General features: G+C 35.8%; 1 protein-coding gene across 2 annotated transcripts in view; it reads right to left on the bottom strand.

The window, feature by feature from the left end:
- The window catches only part of CTNNA3 (catenin alpha 3), a 1,564,769-nt gene that overhangs the window by 1,427,003 nt on the left and 113,104 nt on the right, over nucleotides 1-24,662 (bottom strand). For both annotated transcript variants that reach the window (XM_012801447.2, XM_003783622.3), the window contains one exon: nucleotides 9,712-9,878. In XM_012801447.2, the coding sequence (XP_012656901.1) occupies nucleotides 9,712-9,878 (167 nt within the window). The remainder of the gene's footprint in view (nucleotides 1-9,711; nucleotides 9,879-24,662) is intronic.

Genomic DNA, 24,662 nt, shown 5'->3' with positions numbered 1-24,662 from the left:
TAGATTTATACTAGAGTTTCAGGGGGGAAGGAGCCCAGAAGCTTACACAAAATAGCAAAGATGGGAGGAGAGGAGGAAAGGCAGGCTTTTGTTTATTACATACAAAACAAGGTCAAGAAACAAGAAGGTAGCCACTATTTTGGAAAAACATATGTATGCCCAGCAGAAGATATACGTATCTTCAAAGTAGATGCCCATCTCCTCCCACAGAAGTCTTTAAAGGGCATTAGATAGTAAGGTGTAGGGGTTTGTGTGGGGTGGGCGTGGTAGGGTGATAGCTGACTGCAGAATTCTTCCTAGGGAGGCACTGTCTATACAGAGTAAAATACCTTAAGAAGTAATTTAAGGTAGAAAGTAATATTTGGGGGGCACAAATTAGCAGAAGCCAATTTAGGCAGCGGAGAGAGAGCAAGTCTTTACTGCATTCAAATGAAAAAGAATTTAGAAGTGTGAGGAAGAGGAGATAGGGAGAAAGAAAGTAGAAAAACAATAAGATAAAGTTGCCACAGGATTCTGAAGATTCCCGACATGCAAATTGATGCTCCTTAGAATATATTGTTACAATATAGAAATCCCTTCCTTCCATTTCCCAAGTTTCTGTAAGATGTGCCATATTCATAGATACGCCTTGTCTGGGAGCACTGGAGGGTATATGTGCCTCTTTGTGCAAACTGAGGGGAAAAGCAGACTCTCGATTCCGGGTGGACTTAATGGAGAATAGAAAGCCAATTCAGCGAATGTCTTCATGTATGTCGGCAAATGCCTAAGCTTGGAGCCAGAGGTGATCCTGAGAATATGAGCAACCAGGGAATTTGCAGACATCTTGAGGAGAATATCTTACTTGACAAAATACGAAATGAGGGTTTGAATTAATTATATAAAAAATCTTCAGTGCAAGGAGATTCCATAAATAAGTGGGTTTGGACCAGATGTAAGTGGATGATAAGTTATTGAAAAATGAAAGTCATTTAAAAATGAAAAAAAAAAAAAGAAAGGAATAAAAGCAAGTAATCAATGGTCACTTAGAGTTCTTATCAGATTATTAAGAGTAAGTCATGCCAAACTAACTTCATTTCCTTTATAACTGAGGTTACTAGTCTGATAAATCCATGATGTCACAGATAATATATCTTGATTTCAAGAAGATCTTTGAAATAGAGGATGAAATTAAAAAGCATAGTTTATACAGCAGCCCAAGGAAGCAATCTTGAAGCCCATTTCAATAACCTTACTCAACATGTGGTAATATTTGATTGCTATTAACCAAAATGACAATGACATGATACTGTTTTCCATGTCATTAAACATGAATAAATTTGAAAATGACACCAGGTTAGAAGTGGAAGACACTGGAATGCCTGAACACTATGAGAATTTAAGTGAATAATTCAATACTGATACAGGGTTCCCCCATTCAGAGCTGGAGAGTGACCCCATTTTCTAGGCCTGGGTGAACAGGCCTTTCCAGACCACTTTCTCTGGACTCAAGTAAGATCAGAGAAAGGCAGCCTAATCTCATTTGGGTGGTTCTCCAGTCCTCCTGGGGAGTGAAAAGCACACACCCTGCTCCCTTACTTGGGAACAGAGACCAAAGACTGCATACATTTGCTACTATATTTATTTGCTAACCAACACAGGCAGAATGTTTTCTTGGCCAAGTGTAATATACGTTCTCAAGACTCCCCACCCCAGCTTGTAGGCAGTATATGAAGCCCTAGACATAAAGCACACAGGGAGCTTCCCACGTGGCTCCCCCACCTCCACTGCTGGAGGTTCTGTTACCCTTCATTCCTTCTCTATTCCTTTCCCTGTCAATAAAAGCTACCCTGTTGCTTATGCACATGGTCCATGGATTCATTCTTTGAATCTCCAAGATCAAGGACTCAGAGAGAAATTCTGGCAACAATACCATGACTAGCTACATACAGATGCTAACTAATATGCTTGGAGTGTGTCATCATTGACAGGCAGCAGGAGCACAGCCTTCACCAACTGACAGGCCTTGGCATTCTGTTTGACCAAGATATTGTGTGTACATCGAAGTGTTTAGAAGCAGATGTGCTGTCACCTTGCTGAAAAGCCCTTTGAAAGTACTGTCAACTACCTATCCTGCCATAAAAAAGAAGGGGAAAATCCTCTTGCGTTCATGTGAACCATGCTAAACTATACCAAGACAATTGGAGGATGGCCCCTACAGGTGATTTGAAAGTAAAGATTTCCAGGGCCAGTTCACAGGCCCTGAAACAGACATCTCACAAAGCAGATAGTTTTTCCCAATACTGCAGGGAAAAAAAAAAAAAAAAACATTTTTCATTTATAAAATTCTTTCGGCCTTTCAAACCCCCCTAAATTATCCTTTTTAAACACTTTTTTAATCTTCCCCCCTCAAGAAGTGAACATTGGAAGCTGAGTGGAATTTGCCTCAACCTATCTCTTCTTCCTTCAATCTTCCTCTATGACTCTTACTTCAAACTATACCTTACTCTTACTAACCCTTTCTGTGTTTCCAGCAGGTAAAGCACAGACTCAGCATCCTTTTATACCAGTCTTTCAAACCCTGGCCACACTAACTAATTAATCGAATTGCTGGTTATGGAAATATGTAGGCCATGCAAAGGAACCAGAACTAATTTGCATTCCTGCCAATCAAAAAAAAATGGATGTATAACAAAACGTGGCATCACAACTAGAGAAGAAACATCAAGCTTCTTGGCCTGCTGATAAGTCAACTGGACACAGAAAAATCTCTGTGGAAACTCAAGAACTATTTTTTGCTCAGGTAAAGTCTCTAAAAGGGAATTTTTTTCCCTGCATTAAGACAAGGAGGATGCTAGATCTCTTCTGGGTGACATACTAGAGTAATACTCTGATCAAACTCCATGGTTTGATTCCATAGATTGCCTTATTGCATTCTTGTACCTCTTAGATGGAGCGGACGCTAACCCTCATGATTTTAACAACTGTCAGATCTCCAGATGTTACGGATGGCTCACAAGCCAAGTAAAAGTTGTGTTTTCAAAAAGATAAACAAACTCAACAAACCTTGGACAGACTAACTAGAAACAGAAAAGTAAGATCTCTGATAACCTCAATAAGAAAGAAAAAAGGGGAAATAACAACAGACACCAGAGAGATATAAAAAACCATCTCTGATTACTACAAAAAAAAAAACTCCAGGCCCAGAAATTTGACAATATGAATAAAATGGACCAATATCTAGGAATCATACAACCTTCCTAGGCTTAACCAGGAAGAAATAGGTCTCTTGAATAGAGCAATGTCAAGTACTGACATTGAAGAAAAAAATAAAAAATCTTCCAACAAAAAACAAGCCCTAAACCATATGGCTTCACACCAGAATTCTATCAAACCTTCAAAGAAGAGCTCATGCCTATACTACAGAACCTACTCCAAAACATTGAGAAGGAAAGAACCCTCCCCACCACGTTCTTTGAAGCAAACATCACAGTGATTCAAAAACCAGGAAAGGATCCAACTAAAAAGGAGAACTACAGACCAATTTCACTCATAAATATCAATTCAAAAATACTCAGTAAAATCTTCAGCTACACATTAAAAAAATAAATATTATGATCAAGTAGGCTTCATCCAAGGGATGCAAGGCTGCTTAACATACACAAATCCATAAATGTAATTCACCATATCAAAGGAGCAAAAACAAAGACCAAATGATCCTCTCAACAGATGCAGAAAAAGCATTCAACAAAATTCAGCATGCTTTTCTAACAAAAACACTTAAGAAAATAGGTATAGATGAGACATTCTTAAACTGATAGAAGCCATCTACAACAAACCCACAGCCAATATTATAATGAATGGAGTAAAACTGAAAGCATTTCCACTTAGAACTGGAATCAGATAGAGATGTCCACTATCACCACTACTACTCAACATAGTGCTGGGGAAGTTCTAGCTAGTGCAATCAGGCAAGATAAAGAGATCAAAGGTATTCAAATGAGGATAGAGGAGGTCAAACTCCTGCTGTTTGCTGAAGATATGATTTTGTAGTTAGAAAACCCCAGATATTCAACCACAAAACTCCTGGAAGTAATCAGGAAATACAATAATGTCTTGGAATATAAAACCAGTATCTACAAATCAGTAGCCTTTGTATATGCCAGTAACAATGACAGCAAGAAGCAAATCTTGTGATATGGGCTAATCTTACTGGTGTTAGATGATATCTCAAAGTAGTTTTGATTTGCATTTCTCTGACGATTAAGGATGGTGAGCATTTTTTCATATATCTGTAGGTCATGTGCCTGTCTTCTTCAGAGAAGTTTCTCTTCAAGTCCCTTGCCCACCCTGAGAGGGGATCACTTATTCTCTTATTGCTATTATGTTTGAGTTCTCTGTGGATTCTGGTAACTAAACCTTTGTCAGAGAGACATAACCAGCAAATATCTTCTCCCATTCTGAGGGCTTTCTACTTGCTTTACTTACTGTGTTCTTGGCTGTGCAGAAGCTTTTTAATTTGATGAGGTCCCAGTAGTGTATTTTTTTTTATTAAATCATAGCTGTGTACATTAATACTATCATGGGGTACAGTATACTGTTTCTGTATACAATTTGAAATACTTTCATCCAACTGGTTAACATAGCCTTCATGTCTTTTTCTTAGTTATTGTGTTAAGACATTTATATTCTGCATTTAGAGAGATTCACATGTACCCTTATAGGATGAACCATAGAGGTGATCCCAACAACCACTCTCCCTCCACCCACCCTCCACCCTCCCCTCCCCTCCCCTCCTTCTCCCTTCTCCCCATATTCCTGGGCTAAAATTGGGTTATAGCTTTCCTATGAAAGCTATAAATTAGTTTCATAGTAGGGCTGAGTACATGGGATACTTTTTCTTCCATTCTTGGGATACTTTGCTAAGAAGAATATTTTCCAGCTCCATCTATGTAAACATGAAGGAGGCAAAGTCTCCATCTTTCTTAATGGCTGCATAGTATTCCATGGTGTACATATACCACAATTTATTGATCCATTCATGGATCGATGGGCTCTTGGGCTTCTTCCATCACCTAGCAATTATGAATTAGGCTGCAATGAACATTCTAATACAAATGTCCTTATTGTAGTGTGATTTTTGGTCTTCTGGATATATATCTAATAGAGGAATTATAGGATCAAATGGCAGGTCTATTTTTAGTTCTTTAAGTGTTCTCCAGATGTCTTTACAAAAGGAATATATTAGTTTGCAATCCCACCAGCAGTGTAGAAGTGTTCCCTTTTCTCCACAACCATGCCAGCATCTGTAATTTTGCGATTTTGTGATATGGGCTAATCTTACTGGTCTTAGGTGATATCTCAAAGTAGTTTTGACTTGCATTTCTCTGACGATTAAGGATGGTGAGCATTTTTTCATATATCTGTAGGTCATGCGCCTGACTTCTTCAGAGAAGTTTCTTTTCAAGTCCCTTGCCCAACCTGAGAGGGGGTCACTTGTTCTCTTCTTGCTAATACGTTTGACTTCTCTGTGGATCCTAGTTATTAAACCTTTGTTGGAAACATAACCAGCAAATATCTTCTCCCATTCTGAGGGCTGTCTATTTGCTTTACTACTGTGCGTTTGGCTGGGCAGAAGCTTTTTAATTTGATGAGGTCCCAGTAGTGTATTTTTGATGTTGCTTCAATTGCCAGGGGGGGTCCTCCTCATAAAATTTTCACCCAGACCAATTTCTTCAAGTGTTTTCCCTACACTTTTTTCTAGTATTTTTATAGTTTCATGTCTTAAGTTTAAATCTTAAATCCAGTGAGAGTCTATCTTAGTGGTGAAAGGTATGGATCCAGTTTCAGTCTTCTATAGGTCAGCAGCCAGTTCACCCAGCACCGTTTGTTAAATAGGAAATCTTTTCCCCACTCAATGTTTTTAATTGGCTTGTCAAAGATTATATAATGGTAAGTAGCTGGGTTCATCTCTTGGTTCTCTATTCTGTTCCATACATCTACCTCTCTATTTTTGTGCCAGTACCATGCTGTTTTGATCACTATGGATTTATAGTATAGTCTGATGTCTGGTAGCGTGATTCCTCCTGCTTTGTTTTTATTTCTGAGTAATGTCTTGGCTATTCAAGGTTTCTTCTGATTTCATATAAAATGAAGTATTATTTTTTTAAGATCTTTAAAGTATGACAATGGAACTTTAATAGGGATTGCATTAAAATTATATATTGCTTTGGGTAGTATGAACATACTAACAATGTTAATTCTTCCTAGCCATGAGCATGGTATGTTTTTCCATTTGTTAACATTTTCAGCTATTTCTTTTCTTAGAGTTTCATAGTTCTCTTTATAAAGGTCTTTCACGTCCTTTGTTAGGTAAACTCTCAAATATTTCATCTTCTTTGGCACTACTGTAAACGGAATAGAGTTCTTGACTATTTTTTCAGCTTGACTATTGTTGGTATATATAAAGGCTACCAATTTATGAGTGTTGATTTTGTAACCTGAGATGCTGCTGTATTCCTTGATCACTTCTAAGAGTTTTGTAGTAGAATCCTTGGTATTTTCCAGGTATACAATCATATCATCTGTGAAGAGTGAAAGTTTAATCTCTTCTGATCCTTGATCACCTTTTCTTCCCTAATTGTGATGGCTAAAACTTCCATTACAATGTTAAAGAGCAATGGAGACAATGAGCAACCTTGCCTCATTCTTGATCTGAGTGGAAATGGTTTCAGTTTAACTCCATTCAGTACAATATTGGCTATGGGCTTGCTGTAGATGACCTCTATCAATTTGAGGAATGTCCCTTCTATGCCAATTTTCTTAAGTGTTCTGATCATGAAGGGATGCTGGATATTATCAAAAGCTTTTTCTGCATCAATTGAGAGAATCATATGGTCTTTGTTTTCTAATTTGTTTATGTGATGAATTATGTTTATAGATTTACCTATGTTGAACCAGTATTGAGATCCTGGGATAAAACCCACTTGGTCATGGTGTATAATTTGTTTGATGTGTTGCTGGATTCTGTTAGGAACCTGTTGAATATTTTCACATCAGTATTCATTAGTGATATTGGTCTGTAATTTTCTTTCTTTGTTGAGGTTTCTTTTCCTGGTTTGGGGATCAAGGTGATGTTTGCTTCATAGAATGTATTGGGTAGTATTCCTTCTTTTTCTATATTTTGGAAAAGGTTAAGTAGTACAGGTACTAGTTCCCCTATAAAGGTTTGGTAGAATTCTGACATGAAGCCATCTGGTCCTGGGCTTTTCTTTTTAGGGAGATTTTGTATAGTTGATGCTATTTCAGTACTTGATATAGGCCTGTTCAACATTTCCACTTGATTCTGGCTAAGTCTTGGAGGGTGATGTGCTTCCATATATTGGTCAATTTCCTTCAGATTACTAGTTCTACTCTTAATGATCTCAAAAACAATTCAATTTCTATGTGAAACCTTGAAAGAATTGAGTTGTTAATATAATTCATATGTAAACTTTTCTTAAGGATGAAATCATGAAAAACAATCATAACTTTTCACAAAACATCTTTCTTTGATAGGCTGTTACTTCCATTTTCATAAAGTATCACTTTGGTACTGTACATAATTACAGGAGCCAAACAATCTAGTCCATGCTCAGGCTCTGACCAGACACCAACAAGTGCAGGAGAGGATGGCTGGAATTAAGAACACATTCTGACATACTTAACTTAGTTTAACAACCTGTGGTAGGCCCATAAACTTGGCTAAATACTTTTAAAAGCTATTTGTACTTAACGTTATTCTAACTGTTGGAGTACTAATTTCTGAAAGTTTTTTTTCTAAAAATCTTTGTCTAAAATGAGTTACTTAATAAATTCATGCCTCAGTTTCTCACATGTAAAATAGAATCATAATCATAGAGCCCTTATGAGGATTGGATTAAAGGAAATAATCCAGCACAGTGGCTATCACAGTATAAAAACCCAGTAAATATTAACTATAATTTCTATTGCAAAAGTTAGTAGTTTTATTTGTTCTAGAATATCCTCCTACTTCTTTAAATGGCATTAAATTACCTACTACTGGCTGTTTAAATAACTTACTACTGGCTCTTAGTGGAAACCCAATTAAAATGGTAGTGAAGGTGGTTGAGTTTTTCATATCTAGTTACTAATTAATTACAGATGGTGGCAATTGCACCTTACAGAAGCTCTTCATTCTTCCCTATCTCAATAAAACTAGAGTCTGAAACATAGGAATTACTGGGTCACTGGAACTAGGAATTACCTAGCCCTTAATCTTTCATACTCATTTCTTGTTTACAGCATTTATTAGTCTATAGTCACATATGATAAAAATGGATCTCAGAAATGTTCAGGAATTTGTCTAAGGTTATTCAACAAACCAATAACCAAGTAGCAAGAAACTTTACCCAATTATCTGACCTAGAAAGCCACTAATAAATAGCTGCCAGTGATGAAAATTAATCCCCTTCCTAGAAAATTATTTAAACTAAAAAAAAAAATTGATTCCTTTTTATACAGTAATAAAACTATCAAAAGAAAAGAACAGGGTGGTGCCTGTGACTCAAAGGAGTAGGGCACTGGCCCCATATACCAGAGGTGGCAGGTTCAACCGGGCCCCAGTCAAAAACTGCAAAAAAAAAAAAAAAGAAAGAAAGAAAGAAAAGAAAAGAAATACGAAAGTACAAAAGAAGAGTTGCTCTAGTGTTAAAATAAGCAACAGTGAATAAAAGAAAGACAAAGAAAGGTTAAGCTTTGCAATTATAGAAAATAATTTTAGAACCTCAATCAGATAACATTCTTTGTTTAATTGACCAGTGATACCAAAATCACCAGATGTATTTAGGGACAGAAGTGTGAGTCCTATTTAAATCAAGTAATACAATAGAAATTCCAAGAGGCTCTTTGTGCCCTTTTTATCTGGGCATTATTAGTGACTTAGTCAAATTAAATAAATTAAGAAAGTAAAAAGTAAAAAAGGTTTTAATAAAATTATCTTTCTAATAAAAGTTGGATTTGTCTAACAAAATAACAAGCAGGATATCTTGCTAACTTTGTATTCTCCTGGTTAAAATATATTCTTACTTACATTAAATACATGTATACATTTTCATAATGGATTACAGCAGACATCTCAGACTACTTGTAACATGCACTGTTCACCCTGGACCAAGCGAAGCTGGCAAAGTAGCATTCAGTCACAACCAGGATAAACTTCCCACTGTCCTAAGCATTAAGGTTTCTCTTTCTCAAACTATTTATATTTATATATTTGTTATATGTTATATATGTTATATTTATATTAAATGTATACATTTAATTTGTATAAATTTGACCATTTAAATAATTATGACCTATAACTAGTCAAAAGTCTAGAACTTTCTCCCAGTCATTTTATTATCAGTAAGTCATCTTCCCTTCAATTCCCCATCAACTTTGAGACTAACTTTGGCTTGCTTCCTTTAAGGTATACATTAGTCTTCACTACCCAATCTAGTCAGCTTCTGATGAGTGACATTTAGAAATATGGTGGGGGCCATGCCTGTGGCTCAAAGGGGTAAAACGCTGGCCCCATATGCCGGAGGTGGTGGGTTCAAACCCAGCCCTGACCAAAAACTGCAAAAAAAATAGCAATATGAGTGGGGCCAGGATGCACAAGGATTAACAAAGTTTCAGACAATGGAATTAGAAATGAAAACAATGCCAAGGTAAACTAAGCCATCTTTTACTTACAGCTGACACATGCTGCAAGAGACACATGACATCGATCATGTCTGCAAGGATAAGGAGTCTGGTAACTGCAGCCAACAAAGCTCGGGCAGCTTGAACCACTGCCTCCCTTTTTGGGAGATGACAGGGATCATCTGTAAATCTCTCAGCTGATACTTTCAGAGATTCACCTGAAAAACACAACCCCAAATAAGTTATACTTTAAGTTTCAACTTTGCCTATTTCAGAATTTATCAGCCAACCTAATTCCAAGTACATTCCATGACTAAGCATCATATTAAAATACTGTCAGTTGTTACTAACACATTGTCTCTTAATAAACAAGGCAGTTTCAAATTGGCATTTGTTTTTGATAAATGTTCTGAAATTAAGAAGCAGGATACCATTTTCCTGCAAGAAATCTGCAAATCAATTGACTAGCAACATGGAGTAAAATTGCTCTCAACTTCTTCCTTTGCCGAATCTCATTTATTGTGAAAGATTTTATTACTAAGATGTCAATCATAAACAATCTTGTTTACAAAAATAAGGTAAATCTTCAGTGAGTTACTTTCCAGTTCACTAGATGTTAGAAAATAGCCTCTAAGATGATAAGACAGCAGCACTCTAATAAAAATTTAAGCTAGGCAGATTTACTCGGAACTTTACTATGATGAATAAGCTATATCCTAAATTTACTCACAAAAAGAATAACTTCATGGTGCATAATTGTTAGAAAAACATCATATCCACCATTTTTAAGGTCTTCTCAATTTAAGTAAACTTTATTATAAAAGTAATGTGTAAAAATTCATTTTTTAAAGTTCCCGGTTCAAAGTGGCATAAAATGAAAATAAAAAGTCTTCCTTTATTCCGTCCCAATAACAATAAGAAATTGCTACCACATCTACTATGTTTTATTTTATAATTTAAAGTGTTTTGATTATAAAAACAAACGTTTCCATGACTCCTAAATAATTCATCATACTGAAGAGTATAAAGTGGAAATTTAGAAATTCTCCATACCAATCACCCAAAACACCAACTATTCAGCTCTTAAATATCTATTCAGAAATTTTTTCATGATTATATGGTTTATAGACATACATCTGTTTATAGATGTATGTTTTATATGTTTTATAAATATGTGCACGCATATATACTAATGTATGTTTTATAGAGACAAATTTAAGTTATAAAACATATACTTTCATATGCTAAAAATGGAAAACAAACAGAACCTTTTCACAATGATAGCATACCATAAAATTTTCTGTAATTTCTCCTTTTCACTTAGCAATTTACTTTCCTTTCATACTGGGAAATAGCCAGGAGAAAATATAGCACAGTAATTAATAGTCTGGGCTCTAGAGCCATCTAATTCAATGTCTATTTCCTACAATCTTAGACAAGTCACTTAACCTCTTCGTGATTTTCCTCTTTTGTAAATGGATTAATAATAATAATACCTATTCTATGCATAAGAAATAAGAGCAGTACTCAGAATTAGCAAACATTAGATCAGCTAGTACTATCAGTCTTTTTAACGCTTGCATAAGATTATATTTTATTGATACAATATAATTTATTTTATCAGGCTCCAACTGAATGCATGTCATTTCTAACATTTTCCTATTTTCAGTAGTACAAAAAGATACCCATGACACACATTTCTGCATGCATGAGCAACTTCAGCTATAGGATAAATTAATAAAAGTAGTATTGCTGCCAGGCACAGTAGCTCAAGCCCGTAATCCCAGCATTTTAGGAGGCTGAGACAGGAGAATCACTTGAGCTCAGGATTTGAGACCAGCCTGAGAAAAGCAAGACCCTGTCTCTACTAAAAATAGAAGAATTAGCCAGGCATGGTGGCAAGCACTTGTAGTCCCAGCTACTCCAGGGGCTGAGGCAGGAGGATTGTTTGAACCCATGAATTTGAGGTTGCTGTAAGCTAGGCTAATGCTGCAGCACCCCAGACTAGAGCAACAGAGTGAGACTCCGCCCCCTGCTAAAAAAAGCAGAATTGCTGAGTCAAGGGGTAAATGAGTTTTAAATTTTATTATATTTTGCCAACAAATTCTCTAAAATACAGTCAATATGTGAAAGGGTCTGTCTTATCTACTTTAATCCATGAGATTTCAGTTTTAATTTATTCATGAACTTCAGCATAAAGAAAATATAAGTTACTTTTGTTAAATAAAACAAGAAATATTGTTTCTTACAACCAACCAAAACCATGAAGAGGGTCTGAGATTGTCTCAACATCTTAACATGTATCATTTAGCTCTCTTTACCAAGTTAGGAACTTGAACTCTGAAATCAGACACTTCCGAGATCAAATTTTAATACACTACTTCTAGTTCTGGGAAATTGGGTACTTAAATACCTTCAGTGTCCTTATGTAAAGGAAAGGGACAAAAATAATTCATATCACAGGGTGTTTCTGGCTTCGATGAGCTAGTTCATATCACATATTTAGTATAGTATTTTAACATAGAAAGCACGCAACGACCATTAGCTGTTGGTTATTTTTAAGGAAATTTCTAGTAAAGATAAAAAAATGGTTTTTTTAATGTGCTTCTCTGCAAGTCGCAATTGCTACTGGGAGATGGTAGAAAATCAAACTGACCTCCAAGATTTAAAGAGCAGATAAATGCCCACAAAAATATTTTATTTTCTTGTTGTGATTCTGCTTTGGAAAGTTAGAATAGCCTTTTGTAGAATTCTGTCTTTGGCTTCATATACTAAAAGTAAATATATATCAAAAAAAGAATTTTGCATTTTTGACTCTAAAAATTTGGGGATGTTGAATAACTGGCTAAAGACCCATACTCAGAAAAAGATCATTTTTCTGACAACTATTAGTCTTATCTCCATTCAGGTAATATAAAGAGCCAGGCAGGTAGCACTGTTGGGAAGAGAAAAATCACTTCCAAAACACATTTCAAAAGATGTTGTAAGTTAAATTCCTATTGCTAGACTTGCTCCCACTTCCTCCAATATTCCCAGCCCTTTTCAGCCAGCTTCAATTCATATTTCTGGTCCCAACTTAAACATCACTTCTCTGAGAGCCTTAAAGTCTCCATTACTAAGGTAGGTCTGTGATAGGATTCTGTTTCCTATCATAACCCTATCATCATTTATTTTAAAACAACTTATACCAGGGCAGCACCTGTGGCTCAAAGGAGTAGGGCGCCAGCCCCATATGATGGAGATAGCAGGTTCAAACCTGGCCCCGACCAAAAACTACAAAAAAAAAAAAAACTTGTACCAAACCCTGCCTTCCCTTCTGGATCATAAAACTAGTGAGAGCAAAAGCTGTATGGATCTAGACTAGTGCCTTCTCTCTTGCATGTATTCAATACATTGACTGTGTATTGCTGAATGCATATGTGAGTGAACATATGCATTCAACTTCCCTTTGACAAACATTTGTCATTCCATGTATAACACAGCTGCATCTCAGGCATCCAGGATAAAGAGATCAATATGAAAAAATTGTGCAGCCCAAGACGTTCAGAGTTGAGTGAAAGTTAACAAACCCTAAAACAATCTAAGCAGGGCTCTGAGACAGGCCCATACAAAGTGGTAAGACACCAAAGAGCACCTGCCATCTGTGCCTGAGGTGTCAAATGACATACAGAAGAATGTTCTAGGTGGTAGCAACATTTTTTAAGCTACTGATAAAGATAGCTTAAAGATAACTGGTGCACTGTCAAATTGATAACCGTCAGGAGGAAATGGCTATTTTCCTAACTGAATAGAAAAAGAGGTTCGACAAATTTCCTTTCCATATTGAATATTAGCAGCTGTGTTTTATAAAGACCACATGTAAGGAACCTACTGTTTGGAAATGTCATTCCCAATGTTGCTTATAATGCTTTTCCTTTGAAGTTTAATGAATAGGAAATTTCACTTCTGATATACATACAAAGGAAACTAGCCACATATTTCCTTCAAGAAATTCCACTCTATACATAAAAGCAGTGTACTAAAGGCCTTGAAAATACAAGAACCAGATTTAGAAAGCGTCTTTCCACTGGGTTCATTTTAGTCTCTTTCCTATAAAATATAGTTTTTTTAATCTTCACAAAATTAAGTTATGAAATACCTACTAAAATAAAGTGCTAAAGTATATAGTCTAAAAATATCTACAGGGATATATCTTATACATAAATAAGTATAATATTTGAAAACTTCTGAATATACAAAAATCTAATATATAAAATTTTTTAGTGCGGTGCCTGTGGCTCAGGGATAGGGCACCAGCCCCATATACCAAGGGTGGCGAGTTCAAACCCGGCCCTGGCCAAATTGCAACAACAACAACAATAAAATTTTTTATATGATCATATGAATAAACTCCAGAAATACAAAAAGAGAAAAAAAATTACCCAAAAACATACATCACAAAATATTCTTCACTTTATTAGAGATTCCTACATGATTCTTTTACAAGTTTCTTTGCTACATTTAAAAGTATAACTCTGTTTTCTATACTTGATTTTAACTCTTAACTCTAATTTTAACTCTTTAACTCTTTAACTCTGTTTTTCTATACTTGAACTATATTGATTATAAACTTGAAAGTCAAGGTAAACAGGATATAAGCAAAACATTCAGAAGAGAAAGAGAATAACCAAAAATGAAAGGGGATACGTACTAAAGGTAAAATTTCCTCCAACTTTTAACATTATATTTGTGATTCAATTAAGATTCTTAGTCTTAATGGGGGGATATTAGCCTTAAACTGAACATCTGGCCACCCTTCTGTGTATGTGCTTTAATATGTCACACACTTTTAACATGCACCAGTATATAACAATTAATTCGATATAGAGTAACATATTCTTGTATAATAGGGTGGACAAGCTGAGACTGGGCATTAGGAGTTTGGTTTTATTTGCTTTTAATTAGGAAACTGACATTTTGAGTTTGAAAGTTCCTAAGAGGTAGAAGCTTGAATTTAACTTTGGAGTAGACTATTACTTGTCAAGGAAGAGAGGAGGTTGACTTTGATTAAATACTAAACTTACAGAGATGTTAAAAAAAAAAAAAAAGCAAAGACCTTCCTTTCAAATGCTGAAGGCAGTTTAACTGCAAGGAACCAAACTGCTTTAGATGATAGAGGAAAACCTTAGGACAGGACAAAAGGCAGGAAAGCTAGCCAGGGCTGTGTGGACTCAGGGTTGGGGGCTACACACTAGGAATGTAGCCGCATCTGGTTGTCCCTGTAAACTACCGGCTGTTTTATTTCCATTTCATTATCCTCGAAATCTCAGTAAAGTCTTATTAAAATATACCATGTGTGTCCAGCCAAGGCAGAGTAACAGAGACCAGATTCTTTTCCTACTTGAAACCAAATACTGGACAAAATGTATGAAAAAATGGTCATTTTTGTCTAAACCAGAAACAAACTATTATATATTGACTAACATTTCCAGTTCTGGTGTCTTTATGGAATAAATGATACATGGGAAACTAAGGAACTGCAGAAACTTTCTTTACATTTTTTAATCTTTTCTCTTGCCTTGCCCCAATTTTTACCAATGAAGGACAGTAACCTCTGAGAGATGGAAAGCAAATAGGATGAACCCTTTGATATTCCTCGACTACTGCCATCAGAGGATTTCCAGGCTACAATTCAGAAAGGAGAACCAAGGCAGAGCCTGACAAACTATCTGAGCTAAGGAGAAAAGGCTGAGAGTATTGGAAGCTCAAGGCAGTAAAAGTACATAGGATAAGGAATGCTAAAGGAGAGAGTTACCCAGAGGGAGAATTCAGAAGATCTACAGATGTTGTCTGTGAGTACTCAACTGAATACTGATCACTTGGGAAGGAACTTTCCACGGCTAGGGAAAGAACTATCCAAAAGGATTTGAGGTAACAGTACTTGGCACTCACATAGGCCTGGGAATAGTGCAGAGGGGAAAACTCCAGCATGTACAAGAAATTAGGCAGAGTACATAGAATAGTCTTGTCTCAAGAGTGGGGGATAATTAGCCTTAAACTGAGCATTGCCCTCTTCCCTTCTAACAAACTTCTACTTTCGAGGCCACCAGCAGTTATGCATCAGAGAGTAAATATGGCCAGGTGAAGCCCACAACAGGCCAGCAGAATGATTTAACTAACATGGAAGGGCAGGAGCAGCCAGCCACTGAACATTCCTTAAAGACTGGGATCTCTCAAAAGAGCTCAGGAGTGAATATTTCCACTAATTCTATAAAATAAGATATTTTTTATGAACCACCTCTCCAGATTACTAAATTCTTTATTCCCTCTATGCAACATACTAATGATCCCTCCTTTTCTGCTCAGCACCAATTATTTCAATATATTGGAGACCTTCTACTCCACTGAGCTTGATTAAGAGGTTGAAAGTTTTGTTCCCCAACCTTTTCATGTGATTTTCAAATATAATTATATAGATTTAATAGATAAACCTCTCAAAGACTATATATAGGGGTCTATGATTTCTTTAAACAACTAATTTGAATGCTCTGGAAATATTTTAATAAAGCAGAGTTGCTAAATATGTTGTCAAATTGGGTGTAGAAGAAAGAAAAAATGGTAAAATTAGGGGGAAACAAGAGAAAGGATTATAAATTATAAAGAAAGTTGCTGCAGTTTACAGTTTCCAAGTGTCATCCTATTCCATAAAGATACTAAAAGTGAAAATATGCATCAAAGTTTAAAAGTTTGGCTGTGATTTAGGCAAAAATAACTGTATGAGACTCAATCAACAGATCCAGTCTAAAAAATGAGCCAGGGCTTAACATCAAGTGCTTAGGTAATGTTCATGTTCCATCCTTTAGATAAAATAAATTATTTAAGAAGGGTAAGGGTTTGTGTATGTGTGTAGCTAATGAATGTTTTACTTCCAATAAGAACTAAAGTACCTTAAAGCAAAAATTGTCTGCTATATTTTAAAATACTGGAAATACCTTGACTTTTAATCATACTTAGTCAAACTTTAATTATATATTTATGCATAAAGTACAAAATTCCTAATTTTGAAACATTACTGCAACAAACAGCGTGGTACAGGGGGAAAAAATAAGATATAGAACTATGGAATAGAATAGAGAACCTAGAGATGAACCCAGCCACATATCACCATCTGATCTTCGATAAACCCAACAAAGGAGATCTGCTTAGCCACATGAAGAAGACTGAAATTGGACCTGCCCCTCTCACCACTGACAAAAATTGATTCTCACCAGATAAAAGATTTAAATGTAAGATATGAAACACTAAAAATTCTAGAAAAGAGTGTGGGGACAAGTCAGCTAATTAGCCCAGGAAAAGACTTTATGAAGAAAACCCCCTTGGCACTTGCACCAATACCAAAAATAAATCAATGGAACATGATCAAGCTAAAAAGCTTCTGCACAGCTAAGGGTACCACAACTAAAACAAACAGACAGGCTTCGGAGTAGAAAATATTTGCACACTATAAATCTGACAAAGGGCTAATAACTAGAATCTACACAGAACTCAATCCACAAGAAAAGAGCAAACAACCTCATGGTAAATGAGCAAAAGACTTGAACAGAAACTGCTGTGAAGGTAACAGATGATGGCCAACAAACACATGAGAAAATGCCCATCATCCCTAATCATTAGAGAAATCCAAATCAAAACCACTCCGAGATATCACCTAACAAAAGTTTTGAGATATTCAAAGATCAAGAAATGTAAAATCCACATGGATGGAAACAAATGATACACTTGCAGCAAACCAATAAGCCCAGCAAGTTGAAACTTGAACAGTTGAATCAGAAAGGATGTTGTCAACTATGTTTCTTGAAAGTGAAATAATGGATCATAACACAGCCTGTCTCAAAACGTTCATACTTATCCATATAATACACATAAAAAAAATTCCTACAACATTATTATCTCCTAATTCAGATGTATCACATATTTAAAGTTACTTATAGTAAAACAAAGTGACAAAAGATTATAGCAATCCATACTATAAAACAAAAAAGATCATAGTAGGGATTTACCACTTAACTAAATATTCAAATCGTAAGCTGAAATACCTGTTCATAATTGCTGTCTATTGAATTATCTTCCAACAACCTACTGACTGATACACTACCCACCAAAATAGTCTCACTTTGTCACCCTGGGTACAGTGCCATGTCATCATAGCTCACAGAAACCTCAAACTATTAGACTCAAGTGATTTTCTTGCCTCAGCCTCCAAAGTAGCTGGGACCATAGGCATCTGCCACAATGCCGGGCTATTTTTAGAGACAGGGTCTCGATCTTGCTCAGATTAGTCTAGAACCCATGAGCTCAGGCAATCCACCCACCTCAGGCTCCCAGAGTTCTAGGATTACAGGTGTGAGCCACCACATCTGGCCTATAATATTATTCTTGAGGTCAATTTAATTCTTTTGACAATAAAAAATAAATCCTATAATTAAGATGTTAAACTAAAGTTAAATGTCCATTCTTTTTTCAATATTTCTTTTCCTTGCTAAATACAAGTAAACTGAGCCATTTATATGCCACCATTATATTATGCTAAATTAGCAAAAATTTGCACCTTTCATTTTTTTCTAATATCTGCTGAATCTCATGCCAATGCTTTGAAGTTGGAAATGACAAGACTATTATAATAATTTGGGGGGGGGGGCAAAGTCTTACTCTGTTGCCCTAAGCTAGCGGCTATGGCATCATAGCTCACAGCAATCTCTAACTCTTAGACTCAAGTGATTCTCTTTCCTCAATCTCCCAAGTAGCTGAGAGTAGAGGCATCCACCACAATGCCCAGGTAGTTTTTCTATTTTTAGCAGAGATGGGGTCTTGCTCTTGCTCAGGCTGGTCTTGAACTCCTGGGTGCAAGTAATTCACCCACCTAAGCCTCCTAGAATGCTAGGATTACAGGCGTGAGCCATCACATCAGACCAATTTTTTTAAATAAATTATACCTGCTACAAAGAGTTCCTTCATAGATACAACAAATGTTTATTGAGTCTTACAATGTGCAAAGCACTACGGGATATACAATGATTAAAACACGGTCTCTGCCAGGTCCCCTAAATAAGAAAAAGAAACACTTCAATAAAAAGTTTCTTCTGTTTAGTTCTAAATGTCCGTATCTTCACAGATCTCTCCTTTGAAGTATATTAAGACATAACTCCATAGGATTTCCCCCAAAACTATACATATATTATAATAATTCTCCATCTACACCATTCCTAAAGACTACAATAATATTATACATATGATTAAATATAAAAATGAAAAATAAAGATAATTACATTAAACTATCACTAAATCATTTTAAAATAAGATTATCAATTATAATTAATAATCAACCCTAACAAATAATTCAATGTAACCAAATAAAAAAAAAACTACAATGAGAGCTGAGCATGGTGGCTCATGCCTGTAATCCAAGCACGCTGGGAGGCCAAGGCGGATGGATTGCCCTGAGCTCAGAGGTTGGAAACCAGCCTGAGCCAGAGTGAGACCCCATTTCTACCAAAAAAAGCCAGGTGTTGTGGCAGGCACCTATAGTCCCAGCTATTTGGGAGGCTGAGGACAAGAGAATCACTAAAGGAAGAAATGAAAACAAAAATAAAATTAAAAAAAAAAGCTCGAAACTAAGATCATTGAAAGCCAGTTGAAAACAAAATTCAAAAAAAAAAAAAAAGAGCTATAACCTAATAACAACCTAAGGATATGGGGAGGGGGGAGGGAGAGGGATTCGAGGGTTCACTTCTGTGGTTCATCTTGCAAGGGTACAAGTGAATCTTTCTATGAGTAGAATATGAATGTTTTGACATAATAACTAAGAAAGTTACATGAAGGCTATGTTAACCAGTTTGATGGAAGTGTCTTGGATTGTGTGTGAAAACACCACACTGTACCCCCAAAGTGCATCAATGTACACAGTTACCATTCAAAAAAAAAAGAGAGAGAGAGAGAAAGAAACCTACAATGAGATAGCACCTTATCCCAGTTAGAATGTTTTTATTAAAAAGACCAAAAACAATAGATGTTGGCATGGATGCACAGAGAAAGGAATGCCTATGCACTATTGGTGGAACGGCAAATAAGTTCAACCTCTAAGAAAAACAGTATGGAGATTCCTCAAAGACCTAAAAGTAGATTTACCATTTTATCCAGCCATCCCACTACTGGGTATTTACTCACAGGAAAAAAAAAATTCATTTTATCAAAAAGATACCTGCATTCAAATTTTTATTGCAGTACAATTCAAAATTGCAAAGATGTGGAATCAATCTAAGTTCTCATCAATTCATGAGCGGATTAACAAAATGTGGTATATGTGGGTGGCACCTGTGGCTCAAAAGGGTAGGGCACCAGCTCCATATGCCAGAGGTGGTGGTTTAAAACCAGCCCCGGCCAAAAAAAAAAAAAAAAGGTGGTATATATATATACCACAGAATACTATTCATCCACGAAGAAGGATTATTTAATGCACTTTCGATGGAACTGGAGACCATTAATCTAAGTGAAGTAACTAAATAATGGGGGGGAAACACCACACATACTCTTTAAATTGGAAATAATTCATGTGCAAATCGGTGACTAGAGGGAAGTAAAACGTAACAGAAATGGGGGGGGGGGGGCATGGGCAATAATCTACCTAACAGGTGCACTGAACACTATCCGGGGGACAGGCACACTTACACCCCTGACTCGAGCATTATAAAAGTGATCCATGTAACTAAAAACATGTGTACCCTTGTCATACTTTGAAATAAGAAAAAAGATAAAGAGGAAGAAAACTGGAGAATCTTCTCAACTTCAAAACTTACTGGGAAGCTATCAAAATCAATAGAATTGATATCCCCGAAGTAAATCCTTACATTTATGGTCAACTAGTTTTAAATGGGTCAAGAAAATGTAGTAGAAAGTAATGGCCTTTTCAACAGATGATGCTGAGAAAGTCAGAAATCCACATGCAACAACAGAAAAGAATCAATGAGAGTCTCTATTTTGTACCAGACATAAAAGTTAACTCAAAGTGGACCACAGATCTACATATAAGAGCTAAAACTATAAAACTCTTTGGAAAAAAATAAGAGAAAAACTTCATAATCTTGCATTGAGCAATAACAATATAAATGACACCAAAATTACAAGCAATAAAAGAAAAAATATGATAAACTGGATGATCACAATTTAAATCTTTTAAACTTTAAGAGATAATATCAAGAAAGATGCCCTTAGATTGGGAGAAAATATTTGTAAATCAAGTATTCATGTGTGGCAGCTGTGGCTCAGTGTGTAGGGTGGTGGGTTCCAACCCGGCCTGGCCAAACTGCAACAAAAAATAGCCACATGGTGAGGTGGGCACCTGTAGTCCCAGCTACTTGGGAGGCTGAGGCAAGAGAATTGCCTAAGCCCAGGAGTTGGAGGTTGCTGTGAGCACTCTACTGAGGGTGATAAAGTGAGACTCTCTTTCTAAAAAAAAAAAACCAGTAAGGGCTTACATCCAAGAACTATTTTAAAACTCAATAGTAAAAAGGCAGTTCAATTTTTTAAATGGGGAAGGGATCTAAATAAACCTTTCTCCAAGGAAGAAATACAAACAGCCAACAAACACATAAAAATATTTTCTTTAATAAATATGATCTAAATTATTAATAAAGACATCTTCAAAACAGTGTTGTATAAAGAAAACTTAAAGGTAAAAAAATTAATCATTAAAACATAATTAAAGATGTGCAAAGATTTTAGAATCTCTGTAGATGTTATTTTTGTTTAAAAATAGGCAGATTTCTTTAGTAATCAAAAGCAAGAGGCTAAAAACTTACCTCAGCAAGAGACAAAAGAAAAGAATGTGCTTCCAACATGTGCATTGGAAACGTTCATGATAATAACCATAAATAACAGTGAGTAATTATTATAATGAAGTAGTAGAAAAGTAGTTTTCATATTGCAGCTAACTTCTATGAGGTGGGGAAGGTCCAGATCATTAAGAGGATGAGAGTAGAGTGCTGATTTAGTGTGCAATGCTGCCGTTAAAACCTAAGCAGATTGCTCCTCCCTTAGTGGTCCCTGGAGACTCCACAGGACCATTAGGTAGCTAAAATATAAACTTTGGGCCTTTTTCCTTGTCACAAAAATGGGACTCCATTCACTGTCTATGACAAACATATCTTGCTCTGTAAGCCTGTATCTTGCTTTTACTCTGTAAACCTATCTTTCTCTTTCTCAATTAACTGTCCCATGTTTGCCTTAAAAAAATAAAAAGTAATAAAAATAACAAATACATAAACTTTGAGCTACAAGTATTGGTTATCTTCTGCACAAAAATTAACAGCAGCTTTAATTGTATTTTGTTTTTACTTTTCCCACCAACGATACATTTAATCTGAGAAATTTAAGATTCTTAAGAAATACAAGGTCAAATATTTTTGAACTCCTTAGATTCTCAGGCCCTGTACTTAAGACAGAGTGAGCTAAGTATGGAAAAAGGCCAATTCATCCTGTCCTGTTTATGTGCAGCCCACAAACTAAGAATGTTTTTTACATTTTTTGATCGTTGGGGAACAGCTAAAAAGAGTAATGGTATTTCATGACATAAAAATTATATACAATTCAAATTTCAGCATACATAGAGTTTTACTGAGTTTTTGTTTATTGCCTGTGTGTTTCTATGACCGCTTTTGTACTTCGGGGGGCAAAATTGAGAAATTGCCTCAGACACCATTTGGCCCAGCAAGCTAAAATATTTACTAGCTGGCCTTTTATAGAAAATGTTTGCTGACCCCTTATCAGAGAGAAGTGAACCAATATTCATAAATAATGTCAAAAAAGTACTCTACAAAAACAGAAAAAAAAGCTCATACAACAAGGGTTTTCCATTTTAATATACATGAATATGGCTCTAAAAGTTCGTTTTTTTCACAAACTCTTAGTCAGTTTTCATGTCATAAGCTAAATGGTCAAACCTTGCCTAAGAATCCCAGACAACATAAAGTATGGTTTATTCCTTAAAAGAATAAAATTTGACCCAGTATTACTTTTGGCTTCAACATTCATACATCTAATGATTTTAGAATCCCAGGAATTTTCTATATGCCTCAGTTAAATGGTTCCCAGAACATTCAACCAGTTCTAAATAATGCTCCCAGACTAATATCAAAAGGAGTTAGGAATTTTCTTCTATAAAGCATAATAGTGAAAAACCGTACTGCAGAAGTCAACAGCCCGCTCAGCTACCTTAACTACCTATCTATGAAAGGCTGAAAAAGTCACCTAATTTTGAGGTATCAATTTTCTTATTATACAAACACAAAGACTATGGAAAACAGGTGAAATCCTTTAGTCCCCCCCAAAATGTATAAATATGAAGTTCTTAAAAAGCAATAGTATTCCCACTGCTGTATTAATATTTTATATCTTTTTATGTGAAGATCTAACATGTCAAAATCAAAGCTACTCCCAAGAAACTTCCAGAACAATTTCTTAACCACAGAGCAAAATTTCCTGTCTCGGTCTATTGACAGTCTCTTGTTATCACCTCTAGTATTTTAGGCTTTCAACTGTCCAGAGCCATTGGACTATCAATCATGACTCTCAATTCCAAATGCCTCTCTTCAGGGACTGGTGAAACAAGTATTTACTAAACCTGTTGAAATGGATATTTACTAGTGTCTTTTAGCTGTTAGAGATTAGAATAGAACCAGCCAAATCCTTGAGTCAATTTAGAATAATGGTTATAATTTCCATGCAGTACTATTTTAAAGTGTAGTCTTCATCAAAATTTTTGTTCTCTGGCCTTTCTTAACACCATATTCCTTAGTGCTTTAATGCTTTGGTGCTTTTTACTGTCAGAAATTTCTCTTGTTCTGTGCTTCTATTTTCACTGATTTGGAGACCCTAGTGCACCTTTTATATTGTTATCCAACTGCAATGAGAATTTGAGCATGATTTTAATGTACAGTGGATATGGGGTATGTCTCTGTGTGTGTATATGAGAAAGACAGAGACAGATTAAAGAAAATTTTGCTGTAAAGAACAGGCTATCCAATTAATTTCAGCAACTTCTTTTTTCCCTTAATAACCCCTCAGGCACTTGGACACACTAACTCCTAAAAATCCTTTGCAACTATACCCCTTAGATTTATGTGTCATATTTTATTACTTGAGAAATTTAGTTCATTTCATCTAGGTTTATACATACTAACTGGCATAATATTACTGGTATTTTGAAGTCAAACTGGCCTCTTTTAATGCTTCTTTTGTTAGAAATGAGTTAATAAGGTCTGATTTTGGAGGACATCTTGAGTGACCAACTAAATCTGAACATTTTATGATCCTCTTAAAATGCTACTACTAATTAATTCAGTCTGTAATCCAAAGTGTCTCACATTTGTGTGAAAAATAATAGTAGTCTTCATATTAAGAGACCTAATTTTGGCTCAGTGCCTGTAGCTCAGTAGTTAGGGCACCGGCCACATGCACCAAGGCTGGTGGGTTCAAACTCAGCCCAGGGTCTGCTACACAACAATGACAACAACAACAAAAAAATAACTGTGCATTGTGGTGGGTGCATGTAGTCCCAGCTATTTTTTAGCTAAGGAGGAGGCTAAGGCAAGAGAATTGCTTAAAAGCCCAAGAGTTTGAGGTTGCTGGGAGCTGTGATGCCACAGCACTCTACTGAGGGTGACATAGTGAAACTCTGTCTCAAAATAAAAAAAAAAAAAAGAAGACAGACCTACTTTCTACTATCCGCAGTATTTGGGGAATGCCATTTGAAAATATGGGAAAGCAGATTATCTTCTAGGAATTAAAATCTGCAGTCATCACATATACAATGGATTGGAAGAGAGATGTACACGAAGGGGAAAAGGATTTTCTTCTCACATCCAAGAACATAATAGTGATGAGCTATATCTTAAGGATCAAATGGACAGTCATCTTAAAGAAACAGAATGGATCCTAGGCTTTAGTCAATACCTAATCTTGAGTATAAA

This window comes from Otolemur garnettii, unplaced genomic scaffold, assembly GCF_000181295.1.
Source record: "Otolemur garnettii isolate 467f Iridium unplaced genomic scaffold, OtoGar3 scaffold00008, whole genome shotgun sequence".
Lineage (NCBI taxonomy): Eukaryota > Metazoa > Chordata > Mammalia > Primates > Galagidae > Otolemur > Otolemur garnettii.
Note: the sequence above shows the minus strand (reverse complement) of the source record. Positions and strands in the feature narration are given on the sequence as shown.